The 19,645-nt window shown below is 39.2% G+C and overlaps 1 protein-coding gene across 1 annotated transcript in view; it reads right to left on the bottom strand.

Annotated features, from left to right (window-relative positions):
- The window catches only part of DNAJC1 (DnaJ heat shock protein family (Hsp40) member C1), a 193,601-nt gene that overhangs the window by 29,336 nt on the left and 144,620 nt on the right, over nucleotides 1-19,645 (bottom strand). The window contains exon 9 of the mRNA XM_040248587.1: nucleotides 8,974-9,093. Coding sequence (XP_040104521.1) covers nucleotides 8,974-9,093 — 120 coding nt within the window. The remainder of the gene's footprint in view (nucleotides 1-8,973; nucleotides 9,094-19,645) is intronic.

The following is a 19,645-nucleotide window of genomic DNA, read 5'->3' as shown; positions in this document are numbered from 1 at the left end:
TATTAAGTGATATCATATTTGTCTGACTTCACTTAATATGCTAATGTCTAGGTTCACCTATGTTTTTGCAAATGGCATTGTCATTCTCTTTTATGGCTTAGTAATAGTCCGTTTGTGTACACATATCACATCTTTATTCATCTGTCAATGGACACTTAGATTGCTTCTGTGTCTTGGCTATTATAAACAGCTGCTATACAGTGGCATTTTTCACCATGAGATAGCATGGGTAAAATATCACCTTCAGGTGAGTTACAGTGCTTTATTTCTTTTACCAGCTACCTATCACTGAATAAGAAATCACCCTAGAAATTATCTTAAAACAATAAACATTATTATTTTAAAAAACTAAAAAAAATAGTGCTGCTATGAACATTGGAGTGCATGTAAATAGTGCTATGAACACTGGATGCATGTATCTTTTTGAACTATAGTTTTTGTCTGTTCTGGATATATGGCCAGGAGTGGGACTGCGGGGTCATATGGCAGTTCTGTTTTTAGTGTTTTAAGGAACTGCCATACTATTCTCAAGGAAGAAGTTGTTCGTCTCGTGAAGAAGAGCTAGAGCCTCTTGATGAAAGTAAAAGAGGAGAGTGAAAAAGTTGGCTTAAAACTCATTCAGAAAACGAAGATCATGGCATCTGGTCCCATCACTTCATGGCAAATAGATGGGGAAACAATAGAAACAGTGACAGACTTTATTTTCTTGGGCTCCAAAATCACTGCAGATGGTGACTGCAGCCATGAGACGCTTGCTCCTTGGAAGAAAAGCTATGACCAACCTAGACAGCATATTAAAAAGCAGAGACATTACTGTGCCAACAAAGGTCTGTCTAGTCAAACCTGTGGTTTTTCCAGTCGTCATGTATGGATGTGAAAGTTGGACTGTAAAGAAAGCTGAGCGCCGAAGAATTGATGCTTTTGAACTGTGGTGTTGGAGAAGACTCTTGAGAGTCAGTCCATCCTAAAGGAATTCAGTCCTGAATATTCACTGGAAGGACTGAGGCTGAAGCTGAAACTCCAATATTTTGGCCACCTAATGCAAAGAACTGACTCATCTGAAAAGACCCTGATGCTGGGAAAGATTGAAGGCAGGGGGAGAAGGGGATGACAGAGGATGAGATTGTTGGATGGCATCACCAACTCGATGGACATGAGTTTGAGTAAGCTCCAGGAGCTGGTGATGGACAGGGAAGCTTGGTGTGCTGCAGTCCATGGGGTGGCAAAGAGTCGGACATGATTGAGCAACTGAACTGATACTGTTCTCCATAGTGGCTGTATAAATTTACATTCCCACCAACAGTGCAAGAGGGGTCCCTCTTCTTCACATCCTCTCCAGAATCATTTGTAGGCTTTTTAATGATGGCTATTCTGACTGGTGTGAGGTGATACCTCACTGTAGTTCTGATTTGCATTTCTCCAACAGTGATACTGAGCATCTGTTCATGTGCCTATTGGCCATCAGTATGTTCACAGTACTGGTTACAAGTACACATACCCAACTAACATGCTTATTCAACCTCTATTTCCCTCCTCTACCAATAACCCCTGGTCCAAACTACCACTGTCTCTTGTGAGGATAACTGAAATAGCCTTTTGCTTGGCCTACTTTCCTGCTTCCACAGTTGCCCCGCCACAGCATCTTCTCCACAAAGAAGTCAGAATGACGTTTTAGATCTTGTACTCTTTTGCTCAAACCTTTCCTGTCTCACTCAGAGTAAAATTCAAAATCTTTACCTTGACCAGTGAGGTCCTACCTGCATGGTCCTCCACTACCTTTTGGCTTCATCTTCTCTAATCCCCTCCTGCTCAGCCACATTGCCCTCCTTGCTGCGCTCTGCACGCTCCAGGCATGCTCCTGCCTCAGGGCCTTTGCAAGCACTGTTTCTTTCACCTGGAGCACTCTTTCTCACACAACCTCACTCCCTCAATTGCTTTGTGTGTCTACTCAAATATTACCTCTGAGAGAGGACTTTCCTCAGAATTTCACTTGACCCTCTTACTCTGCTTTTTCTTCATGGACCTTGTCACTATCTACAGTTTCTCTTTTACTCCATATGTTCAGTTTCTTTCCATCATGCTTCTCTGCCATTCTTTAGGGCAACTATCCCTATCTGCATGGTTGCAGCTATTGCTGGTCCAGCCCTGGAAGAGAAAGGGAGGAAGAGCTCCCAGCAACACAGGGAGCTGTGTGTTACTTCGCTCACAGTCCTCTGAGAAGAAGCTAGTGACTGAGCACTGCAGAGCTCAGAGCGCTGGGAAGTGCAGTGTTTCTGGACAAATATGGGCCTGCCTTCTCTATTACCAGACAAGGAGAGGACGTATTTGATGGACAACTTGTGATGTCTTCCACAACTGATTTAAAAAATTGAAAATCCATTTATAAAATATGTTAAGATCTCACATAACTGCAATCTGGTAAACAGTACTCACTATAAAGACAAGTACTGCACTGTGATCATGTTTCTTGTACTAAAATTATTAGTAATATAATTAATTATTAAAATAATTAGTGATAATTATTAGAGAATATTATCACTATTAGGTTCTTCTGCTGTTTCTATCATTCCGTTTGTTAGTACACAGGCAGACTGTGGTTTTTTAAGTTGAAGGCTTGTGGCTACTCACTCCACCCAAGAAAGTTTATGGGTACCCTTTTCCCAGTAGCATCTGCTCATTTTCTGTCTCTGTGCCACATTTTGGTAATTTTCACAATATTTCAAACAATTTCATTATTATATTTGTTATGGTGATCTTTGATGTTACTACTGCAGAAAAGATTATGACTCACTGAAGGCTCGGATGATAGTTTGCATTTTTTAGCAATAAATTATTTTTAGTTAAGGTATGCGTTTTTTGGATATACTACTATTGCACAGTTAACAGACAACATATAATGGAAACATAACTTTTACATGCATTGGAAAACAGAAAATTTGTATGGGTCACTTTACTGTGGTATTTGCTTTCATCTGGTGGCCTGAAATTGAGTCCGAGATATGGCTGACCTTAAATCTGGACTGTGGTTTTCTGTTTGTGGAGTTTCTAGTTGGTTTTTGTTCACACATATGAATTTCTGCAGCTTCTCTCTCAGTCTTTTGTTCTCTGGATCCAACATGGACTTCCTGCACTCTTCACCAGCCGTATCGCTGTAGGGACTCGGGATTTCTATTCACTGGGCTTGGTCCACTTTTTCGAGTGTTCCGTGTCTTCCTCCGTATTGATTTATCCCTCATTTGCTGGAGTGCCGTCTCAGGAAATCTTCTAGAACGGGCAGAGTCCTCCCGCTATGTGTTTACCACCGGCACTGCTCTGTTCCAGATTCAGGACCGCTTGCCCTTGAGGGCTGAGGCCCCGGCTCCCTTGTCTTGGAATCCCGTGCTGCTAAGTGCTCTGCTGTGACTCTCACCTGCCTGCCTTTGGAGAGTTTTTCTCCTGAGAAGCTTTAAAGGTCTTAGGTGGTCTCAGTGTGCATGAAGCTCCCCAGGATCTTTTCCAGGTGTTCTACCTCACTTTAGAAGTCTCTCACAAGTTGGCCTCAGGTGTGTGTGTGTTCCTTCATCCTGGAGAACTTGCCTCTTTTATTGAATAATGCCCTCATGTCTGTTTTCTGTGTCTCTCTCACTGGAACTAGCTTTTGGACTGATTCCCTGTATTTCTTCTCTTTTCTATAGTGTTTTAAAATTATTTGTCTTTTTATTCTGCTCTCAAGGGGATTTTCCTGTACAGCTTCAACCACTGTACTTCATTTATTTGGATACTTATTTTTGTTCTCCTTTTGTTCACAGCACACTTTTGTTTCTCTCGACGTTTTAGATGTTAGAAGGCAGGTATAATCCTACTTAAAGATATCCAATTAACAAAACACTAAGAATTCTGTAATACTTTTACTGTGATACATAAATGTAAGAATCCTAAATGACAAATCCAGTTTACTAAAATAACATATGATCAGGTAAAGTTTATCTTGGAAATACAAAGGGGGACCTTGGTAATATATTCATCCTTATTAGGTCATATGAGAAATGTTATATGATCATGTCAAGGGATGTTAAAAAAACTATTTTTAAAATTTCACTTCTATTCCTGAACACAACTGTAATAAAATCAGAACTATAAGAATTAAAGTGAAGAAAATTTCCCTAGCATAATAATGTATTTCTCATATCAGACTGATACTAGAATTGATCAGACATTGGGTTTTCTTATTAAAATGTTGAGCAAAAAGTCTAATCACTATTATTTGCAATGTAATATTTCTTTGGAGTTGTTAGCTAATACATTCAAAGATAACAAAAGATAAAATAGCAAAGCATCTGCAGAAGGTAAGATTATCCTTAAATTGTAATGAATTATTACAAACTCTATTCAAAATGAGGCCAATAAGGAGGTAAGTTACAGAAATCAGTGCACTAGCACTTTTCACTTATTTGATGAGCAATGATGAAAAACAAAAAGTTTTGTTTAGAGACTATGAAAAAGTGTTCTCTCTCACACCACCAGAGACATTGTATATTGTTACAGCCTCTCTGGAGGCCAATTTTAGAGTCACCAAAGGTTCTAAAAACCTCCATATTCTTGAATCAAGCAGTTCTATTCCTAGGCATACAAGCTAAGGAAATACATAAATGGAAAGATGAATGAATTTTTTTAAAAAAATCCCAATAAAATTGCAAAAAAAGAAACACTTAAGTGACAATCAGTTGGGTGCCCCTTAATTATCGCGAGACAACATGGGAGTGTGTAGGTGTTTAGAACAATGCTGTAGATCTTTGTTGCCATGGAAGAAGCCTAAGCCTGTGTTTCACAGCAAAGTGAAAAGGGCAGAATACAAACTAATACTGTTAAAATTATGTAACTGTGTGCCTGTATAAGAAGACTGAAGTCTGGAATGACATGTAACAGATGTGTGTGAGAGAAAGATTTGGTAACACATTATTATCTATTACTATTGGATTGAAAATTTATTAGATTAGCTAGTGACTCATCTAGCAAGAATGGAATAAAGGACCCATTCCTTTCTAAAATTTAATATCTTTAAGGGTTGAAAGGGTGCGAGAGGGAGGAAGAGGAACATAGACAAGGCTGGTCGTCAAGAGAACTTTTCACATACTTTATATGAGCAATGATGAGAAACAAAAAGTGTTCTGTGTTTATGAGACAATGAGGACCTTTACAACTGTGGAGTAGTAGCTTGACTCTAAAACTCACAGCAATAACATGTTTGCCAAAGTATGAGTTAAATTACTAAGTTCTACTCTGGATAACATGCAAAGTTATTTGTTAAGTTTGTAATTTGTTAAAAAATTAATGCAAAGTATATTTTAACTGAGATACATCTAAACTGAAACACCTACTTTGGATGAAATATTTTAAATGTTAATATATGCCTTTCAGCATTATATATATATACTATATGCTTAGTTCACTGATAAAAGTCTTATTTTCTATTGAATAAGTCACTTATATGTTATTATGACAATTGTTTCAAAAAATGTAAGTTCCCCCAACAAGTATCTCCTCTCTTAGTTGTGGCTATAGAAAATAAAATCGGGAATTTTATTATACTCTCTCTTTTTCACCTGCATATGGGAGAGTTATCTAACTGCACACCTCTCATATTGGCACTAAGCTAATTACTAAAGTCTGTTTAAATCTATCTACCTATCTTTTGTTTTGCTGCCTACCTGGGCCTTTTCCAAGCAGGCAGAAAATCTCCAATCGGTCTGTTATCACAACCAGAATGCAAGAGATGATGATTCTGGAGAGAAGCAGAATCAGTTTACATCCTTTTCAGGCAAGAGAAAAGGATACTACTTCACAAGCAAGAAATCTGAGGCGCCCTGACTTAATTTAAAAAACCTGCAGCTAATAATCACATTAAAATTGGTTTTACATGCCAGACAGTTTTTGTTTCCTCTGTTGTTTTTACAATTTGAGTGTCCTTTTGGTTACCAAAATTATTTGCTGAAAGGCATATATTAATATTTAAAATATTTCATCTGTAATAAGGTTAAGTCTTATAGTTTAGGTATATTTGAGTTAAAATATTTTGTATTTTTTTAAAATAAAGCTAGTAACATTCCTTGTATTTATCTAGATTAGAACCTAGCAATTTAACTCGTAATTATGACAATACTGAAAACTCCTTGAGGAGCAAAATGAGTTTTTCATTGTAATCTGTCAACCCAAATAAAGAACATAAACATTCCACCATGGGTACACTCTAACCCCTCCCTAAAAAAGGTCAATTGTTTCTTGAAGGAAAGAGAGCTCTGCCTGAAGCTACACAGTTAGCAAGAAAACAGGTCAAAGAACAGATGTGCAGAGCTGAAGAGAGTCGGTACAGGTGATCTGGTCAGTATGCAGAGGCTCCAGTGACAGCAAACTGAACTTGGTTTCTTGTCGACAGTGGAATACTTAAGGACAACAAATCTAACTAACACCATAAGGCAGAATAAGTGATCTTCTGGAGGGCAGTTAGCTTTCACTTAACATTCTACTAAAGGATCTGTATTAGCCAGCCCCATTTCAGCTGCTCCAGTATAACTCACTGTTCCACTAAATAAGTTCTGTCTTCAGACACTTCTCTTTCAGAGAGTGAGTGGCTTACAGTTTGTGTGTATGTTACTGAAATGAAATGTTCAGTCCAGCTATGGAGATGATGCTCACAGAATGAAAATACAATGTGAGTCTATATATGTGTATGCTAAGAGAAAAGTTACTGTTTGTTTAGGCTTACTAAGTATTTATTTCCAAGATGCTTTTGGTATTAATGAAAATACAACTAAATACTTGGGGAAAAAAAATCTCACAGTCATGTTTGCTACTCCCATGATGAAAGTAAAAAATATCTATTAATATTATAGTCATGGAATCATTCTCCCTTGGGTAAGTCTAAGAGAAGAAAAAAAATTATAGGATGAATTTGCAAAAGTGTGAAAAGATGTCTTTATCTACACCAAGGCTGCTCTTTACAATTACCTCAATTTTCTAGATCTATGATACTAAATAGCAATCCCAAGGCTCTGTTGGTTACGTGTATATTAGCATCTCCCAGAAGAAGGAAATGGCAACCCACTCCAGTATTCTTGCCTAAAAAATTCCATGGACAAAGAAGCCTGGCAGGCGTAGTGTCTGTGGTGTCTCAGAAAAGTTGGACATGACATAGTGACTAAGCAACAACAATATTAATGTTTAAACTTTCATCTCTCTCCTCTTGAGAATAAAGGCTAAGATTTTAATGACAATACATTAAAATACTGCTCTACTTTTTATCTGCAATTGGGCACTATTAAAAGTTAAAGGCAGTCCTCTCTTCAAAGGAGACACTTATCAGCCAATGGAACTGTAAGTTTTGGGGCCCTTTTAAACCAATGCCTGTTTTATAACTCAAAGTATTTTAGCAGTTTTTAATAACAGTAGTTATAGAGAGGACCATAGTACTTAAAATATCAGTAACCAGGGAACATCTTTAATCTGGTCAGATTATTGATAAGGCAAAGGCAAAGGCATTATTAACTTATCTTTACAAACAACCTTACAACAAGATAATAAAATGCATATACCCTAACATTCTTAGCAGAAGAGAAAAGCCATAAGGTTACCCTTTCCAGTCACTTAAGATAACTGGTCTTATCTTGAAAAAGTGAAAAAACAAACAACAAAAAAACAAAAAAAACCCCAAAGTTATAAAGATAAAAGCAAGGGCTGATTTACCACATGATCAGACTTTAACTCTTAAAATAAAACATCTCATGAAAAATTTTAAGTCTTTTAAATGTGATTTTTAAAAGACCTACTATATGGTAGTAAATACATTAATATACAATTTGAAATTCTCAAAGCAGCTCCTGTCCAAATAAAAAGTGACAAGAATGTTTTGTTTCTGAATTAAAAAATGGAAAAGTTTACTGTGAAAAATAACATTTATGCAACAGGTGGGTTTTTGTTTTTTTAGTAGTTGTGCTTATTAATCATTTTGCAGGGTTTAAAAATTGTTCATTATCAAAGACCCAAAAGTATAGTAACAGAATTGAACATGAGACATCTGAATCTTTGATTTCAGTAACTCTTTCAGTATTTTAGATCTATAGGATTTATTTTAAAGTAAATAAATTTAGTAAAGAATATCTAGTCATTTATGAAAATAAGGATAATATTGATGAAAATAAAGATGTCTCCATTTCAAATTAAACATTTACTGAATATTTTAGTACATACCTGGTGCTGTAGTGGGTACTTTTATAAGATTCTCTGCCCTAAACTTCCGGTGTTAAATCTAAAACTTTCCAGATAAACATTTGTTTTTTTAAATGGTAGGTATGACTAATTGTATATATTACATTATATAGGATTATATATTATTTATATTTACAGTATATATAAACAATTATTTTATATATAATTACAAAGTTATATGCATATAAATTTTTTTGGTTAAACAACTTGTGAAAATGAATAGTAGGTATCATGTTTTAAATAAAAACATAATTGGACTATTGCTCATTTAACTAATGCAAACCACCAGTCTACCTATAGCGGTGTGGTTATTGAAGTTGTTAGGAAGATCCAGCTGAAATATAACTAATTCTGATCAGAGAACTAGTGGATTAGCCAAATATTCATTTGGATTTTTCCATAACATCTTACGAACTTTTGGGCCAACCCAATATTTTTTCCCATAGCTAAAGGGGTCACTCTAAACACAAAAACTAGCATTGTTTTTCTATGATTAGGTTATAGAAGCTTAAGTCTTCAAACACTAGAATTCCTCAACAGCTGTTAATTGTAGACCAGCGGACCGGCTGACATCTACTTCTTGCCTATTTTGTTAATGGTTTACTTCCAGGTCCTAAAAGGACTGGAGCCTTTCTCCAAAGATAATGTTGGCTGTGCCAATGTCTGCCTTCTACACAGGTGGCTCTTTCTGGTTTGTCACTCTCCACGCAATGCACATCTGAATGAACTCACATCTGTCACGGATCGGCCCAATTCGTGGGCAATCTTTTCCCATCGACCTGGGGTCCCTCCTGGAAACTTCACCATACTTCTTGTCAGCTGGCTGAGGTCCTCTTCTGTCCATTCAGGTGCCTGAAGAACATTAAAGAACAACAATGTTTGCTAAAACATTTAATAAGCCTGTGAAAATAAGTATTAGCATCATGCTTTCTGCAAAAATAACAATGTTAAAATGTCTGAGTGAAGGTCTGGGTTGCATCTTTACCGTTAGGAATGTATGTTAGAATGAACATCGTTAGAATGTTCCCGTCTGTACTAAACAAGGAAGAAGCAGTATTGGGAACCCAAGCTTTTAAAGACATTTAAAAAAAGGTAAGAAAGTCGTTTGGAGGAAGTGCGTTGTGTGTCACAGATAGCTCATGTGAGGTTCCTGTAGAAGGTCTCCAAGTTTTCCAGAAGTTTTTCGCTTTTTTAATGTAAATGAAAATGTGAACAAGTAAATGTACTAATTCCAAATCAGAACTGAGACAGAATTTTTTGTTCATTCTATGTAAGTCTAAAAATCATGTTGTTTTCAAGGAGTTTAATTTAGCAAGTGCTAGCATTCATAAAACCTGAGAACAGAAATAGAAACTCCTGCAACCAAGACTTAAACCATCTGATCCACGCAAAGAAAGCAACACTTCCTTTTTGAGAAGGTAAACAGCTTCTTAAAAATTGGTCAAATGGTTACATGAATATGGAAATACCTCAAAGATTGTAAAAATCTTATTTGCAAAAGCCAAAATTATAAAAGTGTGCATATTCTCTGCATTTTATTGAGCATTACCACTTGGTGAGAGCCAAAGCTGAGAAAAGCAAAAAAGCATCATCAAATAACAGATAATGACATTACAATTATTTTACGTTACAGCACTGGTTCCTACCAGAGGCAGTAGCCACGCTGGTGTTATACTAGACTCTAGGAGTCAGCAGCGAGATGGAGGAAGCCACCTTATTTTCCTTTAATTAAAAAGACAGAAGGAAGGAAGGAAACCTTTGAGACAAATACCTTTTCTAATCACCATTTCCGATAATGAACAGGCATACATCAGGCCGTTTGCATTACAGAACCATCAGCACAGAACAACAGTCGGAGGTGAGTGACCCCAGGGACTATCTCCGCAGCCCCAGCACAGCGTCTCCCTGACACTAATCCTCCCTGTCATTCTCCCACTGCGCTCTAACCACACTGACATCCGCCCGCCTCACTGCAAGCTTAACGGGCCCTTCCTGACTTCTTACTGTCTCCCCCAATCAATGGTTCAAGCGTGCTCTTTTCACTATGTCCAAATGGCAGCTTCACTCAGAATCAAAGTGTGCTGCCCCTGTTAAAGGGCTTTCCGAAAGGCTCTCCTATTTGCATTCATTTGCAAAGCAAACTACTTTTATTCACTTTGTTCTGCTATCAAGAATGTTCCCTGAAGCAGATAAATTGGCATAAATACAACCTGCCACTTAAGAGTCAGTAAATAATAGCCAATAGTAGGGAGGATTTTATCAATCATTCTATTTTGTATCCACTAAAAGCTGAAAGCCTCAAACATATTCATCAGTACGACCCTTATGAAACATGCATAAATTCACTTCTATAAAGAAGGTGGCCTACACCGAGTATCGTAGTTTCTTTGATATTTAATGAATATCAGAAATCTAACTCTCCATAACAGATCATTTAAGCATGTACACTGAAAATTATTTTTTTACTTTTTGCTTATTTGTTTTTACTTTAGGGGAAAAGTATTACTCAGATATCATTTAGAGGGACATAATTGGATTTTCTAGGAAATCATTTTTGCTAAAAAGCTGCAACTTTAATAATTATACTGATTGGTAACAGAAATGCATGCATTACGGAGACTATATATGCTTAATAGTCTAGAGTCGTACCATAAAAAGCATTTAGTTGATGCTGCACAGAGATACAGTATTCAAACCATCCATCAGTGCAATTTCACAGTAAATCAAACCATCTTATTTCTGTATTAATTATAACAAACATTCTTGGAGCAAACAAAATTGTCTAAAATGTTAAAAATATATGCCATTGTTTCACACAGTAATCTAAAATAACATATTTTTAATAGGTTGGCCTTCCAAATATGTTGCATGTATGAACAATGGGCATTAAGACTTAACCTAATTTTAATTCCTTGTTAATGAATCTAAAAGGACTGTGCCACTTTTTCTGGAAAGGGAAAAATTTAAATTAAATATTTAGATATCCTAAAAATCATCAACTACTTTGAAAATCTTTCCCTTTAATTTCACTGTTATTTCACAGCCATGATTTTATTATTTTTAAAAACTAGATCAGTAATGACTAGACCATAATCTGAAATCTTTGAAGAGAATCCTTTTAGCAGTTCGTTATTCTCTGTTCCAGCCGTACAGCACTTTGCTGACTGTAATTTCTCAGTAATAGTGGGTTGTGTCTTTAGAAGCAACAGAGCCTTCTGTGATCCAGCTACCACGGCAGCCGTGAGGCTGGCCACGGTGCGAATGTATTCTCCTTGTTCTAAGCTGGAGCCGGCTGTAGCTATGAAAGTCAAACGAGTGCAGAGGATACTGCTTTGCCACTTAAAATCACATACGTGCGATATCACTGAGACACTGGGCCAAAAATTCACCTCTACAGCAAAGTAATGGAAGGGACCACATGGTGTGGGGACAGCTGTGGTGACTACACAGCGTTCCAGTTTTGCATCAGAAAAGCTGTGCTCTGGGAATAAATCTGCATACTGGATAAAAATAAAAGTTTTCAAAATATTTAATATTTTTATGTGATGGATTCCAAAATAGATCTACTAAAGTAAGAGCTGATATAACATTTCAATTGTATTCTTTCTACCCCTTTGGGATAGATTTTTGCCATAAAACGAGCTATGTTCGAAGATTTAGTGCCTGTGAAAATCCGTAATATTCTTGGGGATAGGAGTTGGAGGATGTAGGGAAAGCATGCTATATTTTTAAAGTAACCTATATACACCTTGGGACTTACCTATAGCTCAGATGGTAAAGAATCTGCCTGCAGTGCAGGAGACCTGGGTTTGATCCCTGGGTCAGGAAGATCCCCTGGCGAAGGGAAAGGCTACTCACTCCAGGATTCTTGCCTGGAGAATTCCATGGACAGAAGAGCCTGGCAGGTTACAGTCCATGGGATCGCAGAGTTGGACGTGACTAAGTGACTGACACACACCTTTCCCCTCACAGAGTTAGACTATAAAATGTTAATTATAAGCTATCATGCAATTTGTTTGGTACTAAAAACTTATAACCCAATTAAAAGAAAAATGTTAAATGTACTTATTGCCTTTTCATACTTTAATGACAAAGTCTATTTCTGTTTAATAAATAGTAGTGAAACTCTAATGAATATTTGTTGAAATAAGTTATTAATGATCCTTATTTAGGCAATTACAGACCTTACAATTTTGGAATGAACAATTTTTAATAGATTCAACTAAACTCATAAATGCTCAGATTTTACCTAAGAAATAATATCCTTACATAGCAGCAACCAGTTAAAAATATCATATATATATATCTAATAATGTAGATGGTGTATCTAATGATCCAGTAGCCAGCTACCTTCTAATTCTATAATCGGTACTGACACTGTGTTTTAGAATATGTATTTGGCTTTCAGCTATTAAATTTTCATTTCCAAATTTGAAAATTGATCAGTTAATTGACTATATATGTGGATAAACAGTATAGTAAAAAATCAAACAACAAAACTGAAAACAAATCACTTCACAAATGTCTTTTCACTCTTAGGAAAAGAAACTCTTCTTTGAAGAAAAGCTTGCAACCTGTCCTAAGGTATTACACCACAATGTTGTGACCCTTGAGGAGCATCACTGTGACCAGGAAGGTCTCCTTGTCTATGATTTAGCTATCTTGCCAAAAGAGAGATGCCCTCTGGATCAGTGATCCTAAAGTGGGGGCTGGTGCCAACCAGCAAACCAGTTTTGTTAGCCTCCTGTGACACAGTTCAGAAACTTACAGCAATCGAACACTGCCGCCACCACCACCAAGTGCAGGCTCTTCCTTTAGAGAATATAAGCCAGTTGTGTTAGCTGTCAAACTAGGAAGGTGAGTCACACCAAATGCGAGCTCCAGTCCTATCCAGCATGAAAGGATGACAGCTTGGTCAACTTTTAAAACCTGGTCCTTTACTATAGATGATTTGAGGAACACTGCTCAAGACAATGCAAATAGTTTAAAAAAAAATTTTTTTTTAAAGCAGTAGTAAATGGGCCCTTGAGAAATGGACTCAAAGAGGTTTGATCTGTTCCTTTTCAAAATATTTTATGCCACTAAGTGTTGGGGGGATTCAGCTTCTAGTAAAAGATTCAGTTCAGTTCAGTCGCTCAGTCATGTCCGACTCTTTGCGACCCCATGAATCGCAGCACACCAGGCCTCCCTGTCCGTCACCAACTCCCGGAGTCCACTCAAACTCATGTCCATCGAGTCGGTGATGCCATCCAGCCATCTCATCCTCGGTCGTCCCCTTCTCCTCCTGCCCCCAATCCCTCCCAGCATCACAGTCTTTTCCAATGAGTCAACTCTTCGCATGAGGTGGCCTAAGTACTGGAGTTTCAGCTTCAGCATCATTCCCTCCAAAGAAATCCCAGGGCTGATCTCCTTCAGAATGGACTGGTTGGATCTCCTTGCAGTCCAAGGGACTCTCAAGAGTCTTCTCCAACACCACAGTTCAAAAGCGTCAATTCTTCAGCGCTCAGCCTTCTTCACAGTCCAACTCTCATATCCATTCATGACTACTGGAAAAACCATAGCCTTGACTAGATGGACCTTTGTTGGCAAAGTAATGTCTCTGCTTTTGAATATGCTATCTAGGTTGGTCATAACTTTTCTTCCAAGGAGTAAACGTCTTTTAATTTCATGGCTGCAGTCACCATCTGCAGTGATTTTGGAGCCCAAAAAAATAAAGTCTGACACTGTTTCCACTGTTTCCCCATCTATTTCCCATGAAGTGTTGGGAACGGATGCCATGATCTTCGTTTTCTGAATGTTGAGATTTAAGCCAAGTTTTTCACTCTCCTCTTTCACTTTTATGAAGAGGCTTTTTAGTTCCTCTTCACTTTCTGCCATCATAAGATAATGGTACATGCACTGGACTGTAGGAGGAAAAGCCATCTCTGAGGAGGCTGTCATAAGCTTTGTCTTATGTGACATTCTACTTTTGAATGTACTTAAACCATCCAACAAGAGTTGTTGGTCTATGTAGAGATAAAGAAGCCATTCTGTTCAAAGATGGTCATGAATGGTGGTGAGGGAGGCAGTAAGAGTTAACAGATTCTATAGGATACAGAAAAACATGCACTATCTAGTATATATATAAATTATACAGTTTGTGTTTTTAAAAATGAGGTAATATATACTCATACTTGTTCATAGGTGCATTAAAAAATGTCAGGTGATTATAAGTAAACTAGTAACTAGTTTGGAGGGGTTGGGAGTGGCAAACAGGTGGAGATGTAAAGATCTTTACATCTAAGTTTCTGAGTCAGTGAATGCAGTACTAACCATTTAAAAGTTTCTATACACTCAACACACAAAATGCCTCAAAGTCTGGGCGTGATCTATATGGAGTCTTATCCTCACTTAAAAACTGCATGATCTTCGTAAAAGATTAGGCAGAGGAAACAGCAAAGTGCAGAGTACCTTTAAGTGGGGCATGTCTTTCTGGTTCTGTCTGAGGAACGAGAGGACCCGGGTGGCTGGAGGAAAGCAAGCAAAGGTGGCAGGGGGAGGAGACAAGGCCCGGTGGGTAGGAGGTAAAGTCACAGAAGGGCCAGAGCCCACTGTGAGGGCTGGGACTCATTACCTCTGCCTGACACACGACGTCACTGGAGAACTTTTTTTTTTTTTTACCCCTTTTCAGTTGGTTGAGTGCTTATTTTCCTAATTGGGGAAGGCTTATTTACAAAACTGTGGGTCGAGGGGACCCACACAAGTGAGTGCACTGACAGTGCTGATAGCTCAGTCCTGCAAGACACCCACAGAGTCACCTTCCTTCCAAGGTAGAGTGAAACCAGGTGTAGGGACACAGGTGGCCCATGACAACCACATCTGGAACCACGGATAATTTGGTTTGTGACAACTTATTGCACAGCCCCAACAGTTGAGCAATGAGGAGTAAGATGGGGGTGTGAGAAGAATCTAAGTCTTTAATGCGAGTACTAATCTCTGCCTTTCTTATTCCTTCACTCAGCTTCTGTGGCCATTCAGAAAGGAGTAATCATAAATAAATGTAATCAAGGGGATGGGATATATTTTGTCCAGAAATGTTTTTACATGGAAAAATGTGTGAAGTCTTACTCGAAACTATGATATACAATATTCAAATTGTAACCCAGTGTGTTCTAGAATCATCTTCATAATTTAATATGGTAATAAAGAGCTGGCTCCATCTTATGATATCTGATTGCCGAGAGCATTGAAGTCTCACTTCTCTCTCTTCCCCTTATGTGCCACATCTGGCTAAGCTTTTCAGGAAGCTTGGGAGATGGAAACCTTGCAAGTCCCTCCCTGTGTATGAGAACCCTTATCCCCGCCCCACCCCACAATAAAAAGCCCCAAACCAGCCTCCATTTCTTGCTCTCTAAAGTAATTTTGGGGCCAACAGGGAAAGCCTCTTTTGTATCATTTTGATGTGCATGACATCAGTCCTGACACTGGAACAAAATTTTGGGTGTGGAGGTGGTGATCCTGTCCCCACTAGGTGGCCACAGCAGTTGGCACTAGAAGCAGGACATTCAAGGGGTCACTGCTACCTGGGGTTTGCTTCTCTTGCTTTGGTGTACTGCCTGATGCTGCATTTGCTGAGCTCTACCAAGCCTCTGTCATAGATTTAACCCACCACAGTTGGAAGCATCAATGATTGGTGTTGACAGAGAGGGTATGGGATCAGGGCTCTCCCTGAAGTAACTCTGGGTCCTGCATCTTAGCCCAGATTCATTTGTGTCTTAGACTGAATTGTGTGTCTTGATTGATGGACTCAGAAAGACCTTGTGACCTACTGGTTGTGTGTCTCCACCAGGCACTGGTCCTGAAGAGGACTTCGGGGATTTCCCTGGTGGTCCCCAATGCAGCGGGTACAGGTTCCATCCCTGGTCAAGGAACTAGATCCCATATGCCACAACTAAGACTTGGCACACCACAACTAAAGATCCCTTATGCGGCAGCTAAGATCCAGAGAAGCCAAATACAGAAAAGACAGGGGAAAAGACAGATTGCATAGACCCACAGGGTGGTCACTTGTTTGGGAGACCAGCAGTTCCCGTTGAAAGAGCTAAATTACTGAGATTCACACTCCTGAAAGTAAACAGCTCACTAGGACCCTGTAAGATGCTTTTCCTGCATCTGCTGCCTATGTGTCTTGATCCTCGGATCAGACGATTAGACAGAGAAACACCCATGGCATCCCTGTGGCGCAGCCAAGTTGAAAATACAACCACTGTCATGGCCAAGGACCCTACTCCTGATCACACTGATTTGAGGCTCTGGAGGAAGAAATTTATAAATGTGAGCAGTGCAGAGACCTCTCTCAAGAATATCCAGCAAACACCACCACCACCACAAAACAAACCCAAAACAACCAAACCAGAACAACCCACCCACCCTGACACATGGGGAGTTCCCTGGCCTACTAGGATTGCTGGAACGGATTTGCTTAAACAGGAGAAGTCTGTCTCCTCACAGTTCTGGAGGCTTGACCTACAAGATCAAGGTGCCACCAGGGCTGGTTCCTGATAAGGCCTCTCCTCCTGGCTTGCACATGGTCCCCTCGCTGCATCCTCACTGGCCTTTCCTCTGCACGTACATGCAGGGAGAGCGCGCCCTGGTCTCTCTTCCTCCTCTTATAGGGACATCAGCCCTATCAGATTAGGGCCACAGAGTTGGACACAACTGAGCGACTAAGCACACACCAAGTTCCTCCTTAAAGGTCTCATCTCCAAATACAGTTGCGTGGGAATTACAGCTTCAGTGAATGAAGTGGGAGCACAGTTCAATCACTAACAAGAAGGAAGTGAACAGAAACTGAAATGGAAGACCACAATTTGGCACAGTTGGTAACAAATTTTACTGAAAAGAATTTCTACAAAAGGATAAAAAGGGCAGATTGGCTTCTGCACAGCTATAACACTGGTTCTGAATTAATATCTGCTGAAATATAACAATTGGCAAACCTTCATGGCCTTAATCAATAATGGGGCTCAAATGACAGTTACACTGGGCATCCCACTAAATTTAAATAAGGTGGCTCCCATAATTGTTGGGAAGTTACTAAACATGATAAAGAGAACAAACAGGTATACCTTACCTCAACCACGGAACTACGGTCTTGCCTAAATCCCTAAGGATGAGTACCCACTGTCCTAAAACGTGCCACGGTGGTCATGGACTCTGACTCAGCAAGTAATAAAACTAAATCTTTGTCACTTACAAATTATCTTGATAAAATGGAAAACCATGGACCTCTTCCTCCCCCAGTGAAATAGTTAATATGGCCCAATGTAAATTAAAAGAGACTTGTTAATGATGGAGACCCCTTAGACAAGATGTATTAGGAGAAGCAGTTATCATCCCCACTGCTTTGCTATTTAATAGCCCCATTTGGCCTGCTCTTAGTGTTGGTAAGAACGAATATGCCTCACAGTGGATTACCTCAACCTTAATGCCATGGGCCTCATTAAGGTCCCCATAGCCAGCCTCACTGAAACCAAATTTGTCCAGTCAGCATCTGGTAAATACTTGGCTCTTGCAGATTTATTGAATGTTTTTTGTCTGTGCCTATTTCACCAGTCCCTTGAGTGCAGTTTGCCTTTGCCTCCAAAGGACCACTTTACCTAGCCCATATGAGGGTACCTGGGCTTCATAGGTGGTGCTAGTGGTAAAGAGCTCACCCACCAATGCAGGAGATATGAGACACGGGTTTGATCCTTGGGTTGGGAAGATCCCCTGGAGAAGGGTACGGCAACCCACTCCAGTGTTCTTGCCTGGAGAATCCCATGGACAGAGGAGCTTGGCAAACTGAAGTCCATGGGGTCACAAAGTTGGGCACGACTAAAGTGACTGAGCACATGGGACCACCTGTCACTGTACACAGTCTCTGAGGGCAAGCTCTCAACCACAGCCTGCCCTCTCCAGGAACTCAGGTGTGACATTATGATCTTCTCTTTGGAACACTCGTTTAGGACATACAGATACAAGGTGCTCACGAAAAGGGGGATGGACTGTTGCCTCACACATAGGGTGGGGCCCTGTCTCCTTGATTAAATTCCTCAGAAGTATTTGGGAGGCTGAAGGCTGCTCCATCTATTTGACACTGTCAAGAAATAGCTATGGACTCTCACCACCCACAACTTCCTTTAGGTTTTATATTCTAGAGGAAACATTTCTCATTGACAACTTGTACTTTATGCTGTTTGCTTGCAAACTAGCTCACCTCGAAAGGGGCCCCCTCTAACAAAAGGTTCTAGAATCTGTGCAAATTGTAAAATAACAGATACTCCTGTTAGTGTCCCCCAGAGACTCCTCCACTGTAGTTTTGGCAACCTTCTTCCTGTGTTAGAATCCTAGTTATGTACAAGTAATTTGGCTTTAAAATGGTAAAACCATAAGTATCTGGACTACTAAAATTAAACTTCTGGTCTTTTCTAGAAACTGCTTAAAAAATGAAAAAGCCACAAACTGGGAGCAAATATTCATAATACCCAGAAAAAGATCTGATTCACAATTTATATATCCATTCTCCTACTGATAAAAACATGTGAGTAGTTGCTCCTCCTCGTCCTCCTCCTCCTAAGTCGCTTCAGTCGTGTCCGACTCTGTGTGACCCCATAGATGGCAGCCCGCCAGGCTCCCCCGTCCCTGGGATTCTCAAGGCAATCACATTGGAGTGGGTTGCCATTTCCTTCTCCAATGCATGAAAGTGAAAAGTGAAAGTGAAGTCGCTCAGTCGTGTCCAACCCTCAGCGACCCCATGGACTGCAGCCTACCAGGCTCCTCCGTCCATGGGATTCTCCAGGCTAGAGTACTGGAGTGGGGTGCCATTGCCTTCTCCACAGTAGTTGCTAGCTCTTGGATATTATGTATTATGAAAATAGCTGCTCTGGTATTTGTGTATAACTCTCAGTGGTCATATGTTTTCATTTCTCTCTAAATGCCCACTGGTGGAATTGCTAGGTCCTACAGAAAGTATACATGTCACCTTTTAAGGAACTACATAAGTATTTCCCCAAAGTATTGTTTTATACTCTACCCAGCAATAAATTGCTCCAGATCCTCACCCACACTTGATGCTACCAGTGGGTTTATTTTTGGCCATTCTGGTGGGAATGAAATGTATCTTCTTGTAACAGTTTACATTTCCTAGATACCAGATGATCTTGAGTATCTTTACATGTGTTTAATGGACAACTGATTATCTACTTTTGTGAAGTATATGTTCATTTCTTTCGTTCATTTGTTAACTGGGTTGTCTTTTTGTTATTCACTTGTAATAATTCATTGTATTTTGTGGACACAAGATTTTTGTCAGATATATGTGTTTTGGATATTTTCTTCTAGTCTGTAACTTGTATTTTCATGTAAAATTCTTCAACTTTTATTT

This window comes from Oryx dammah, unplaced genomic scaffold (genome assembly GCF_014754425.2).
Source record: "Oryx dammah isolate SB20612 unplaced genomic scaffold, SCBI_Odam_1.1 HiC_scaffold_10, whole genome shotgun sequence".
Taxonomy (NCBI): Eukaryota; Metazoa; Chordata; class Mammalia; order Artiodactyla; family Bovidae; genus Oryx; species Oryx dammah.
This window is presented reverse-complemented; position numbering and strand designations above follow the sequence as displayed.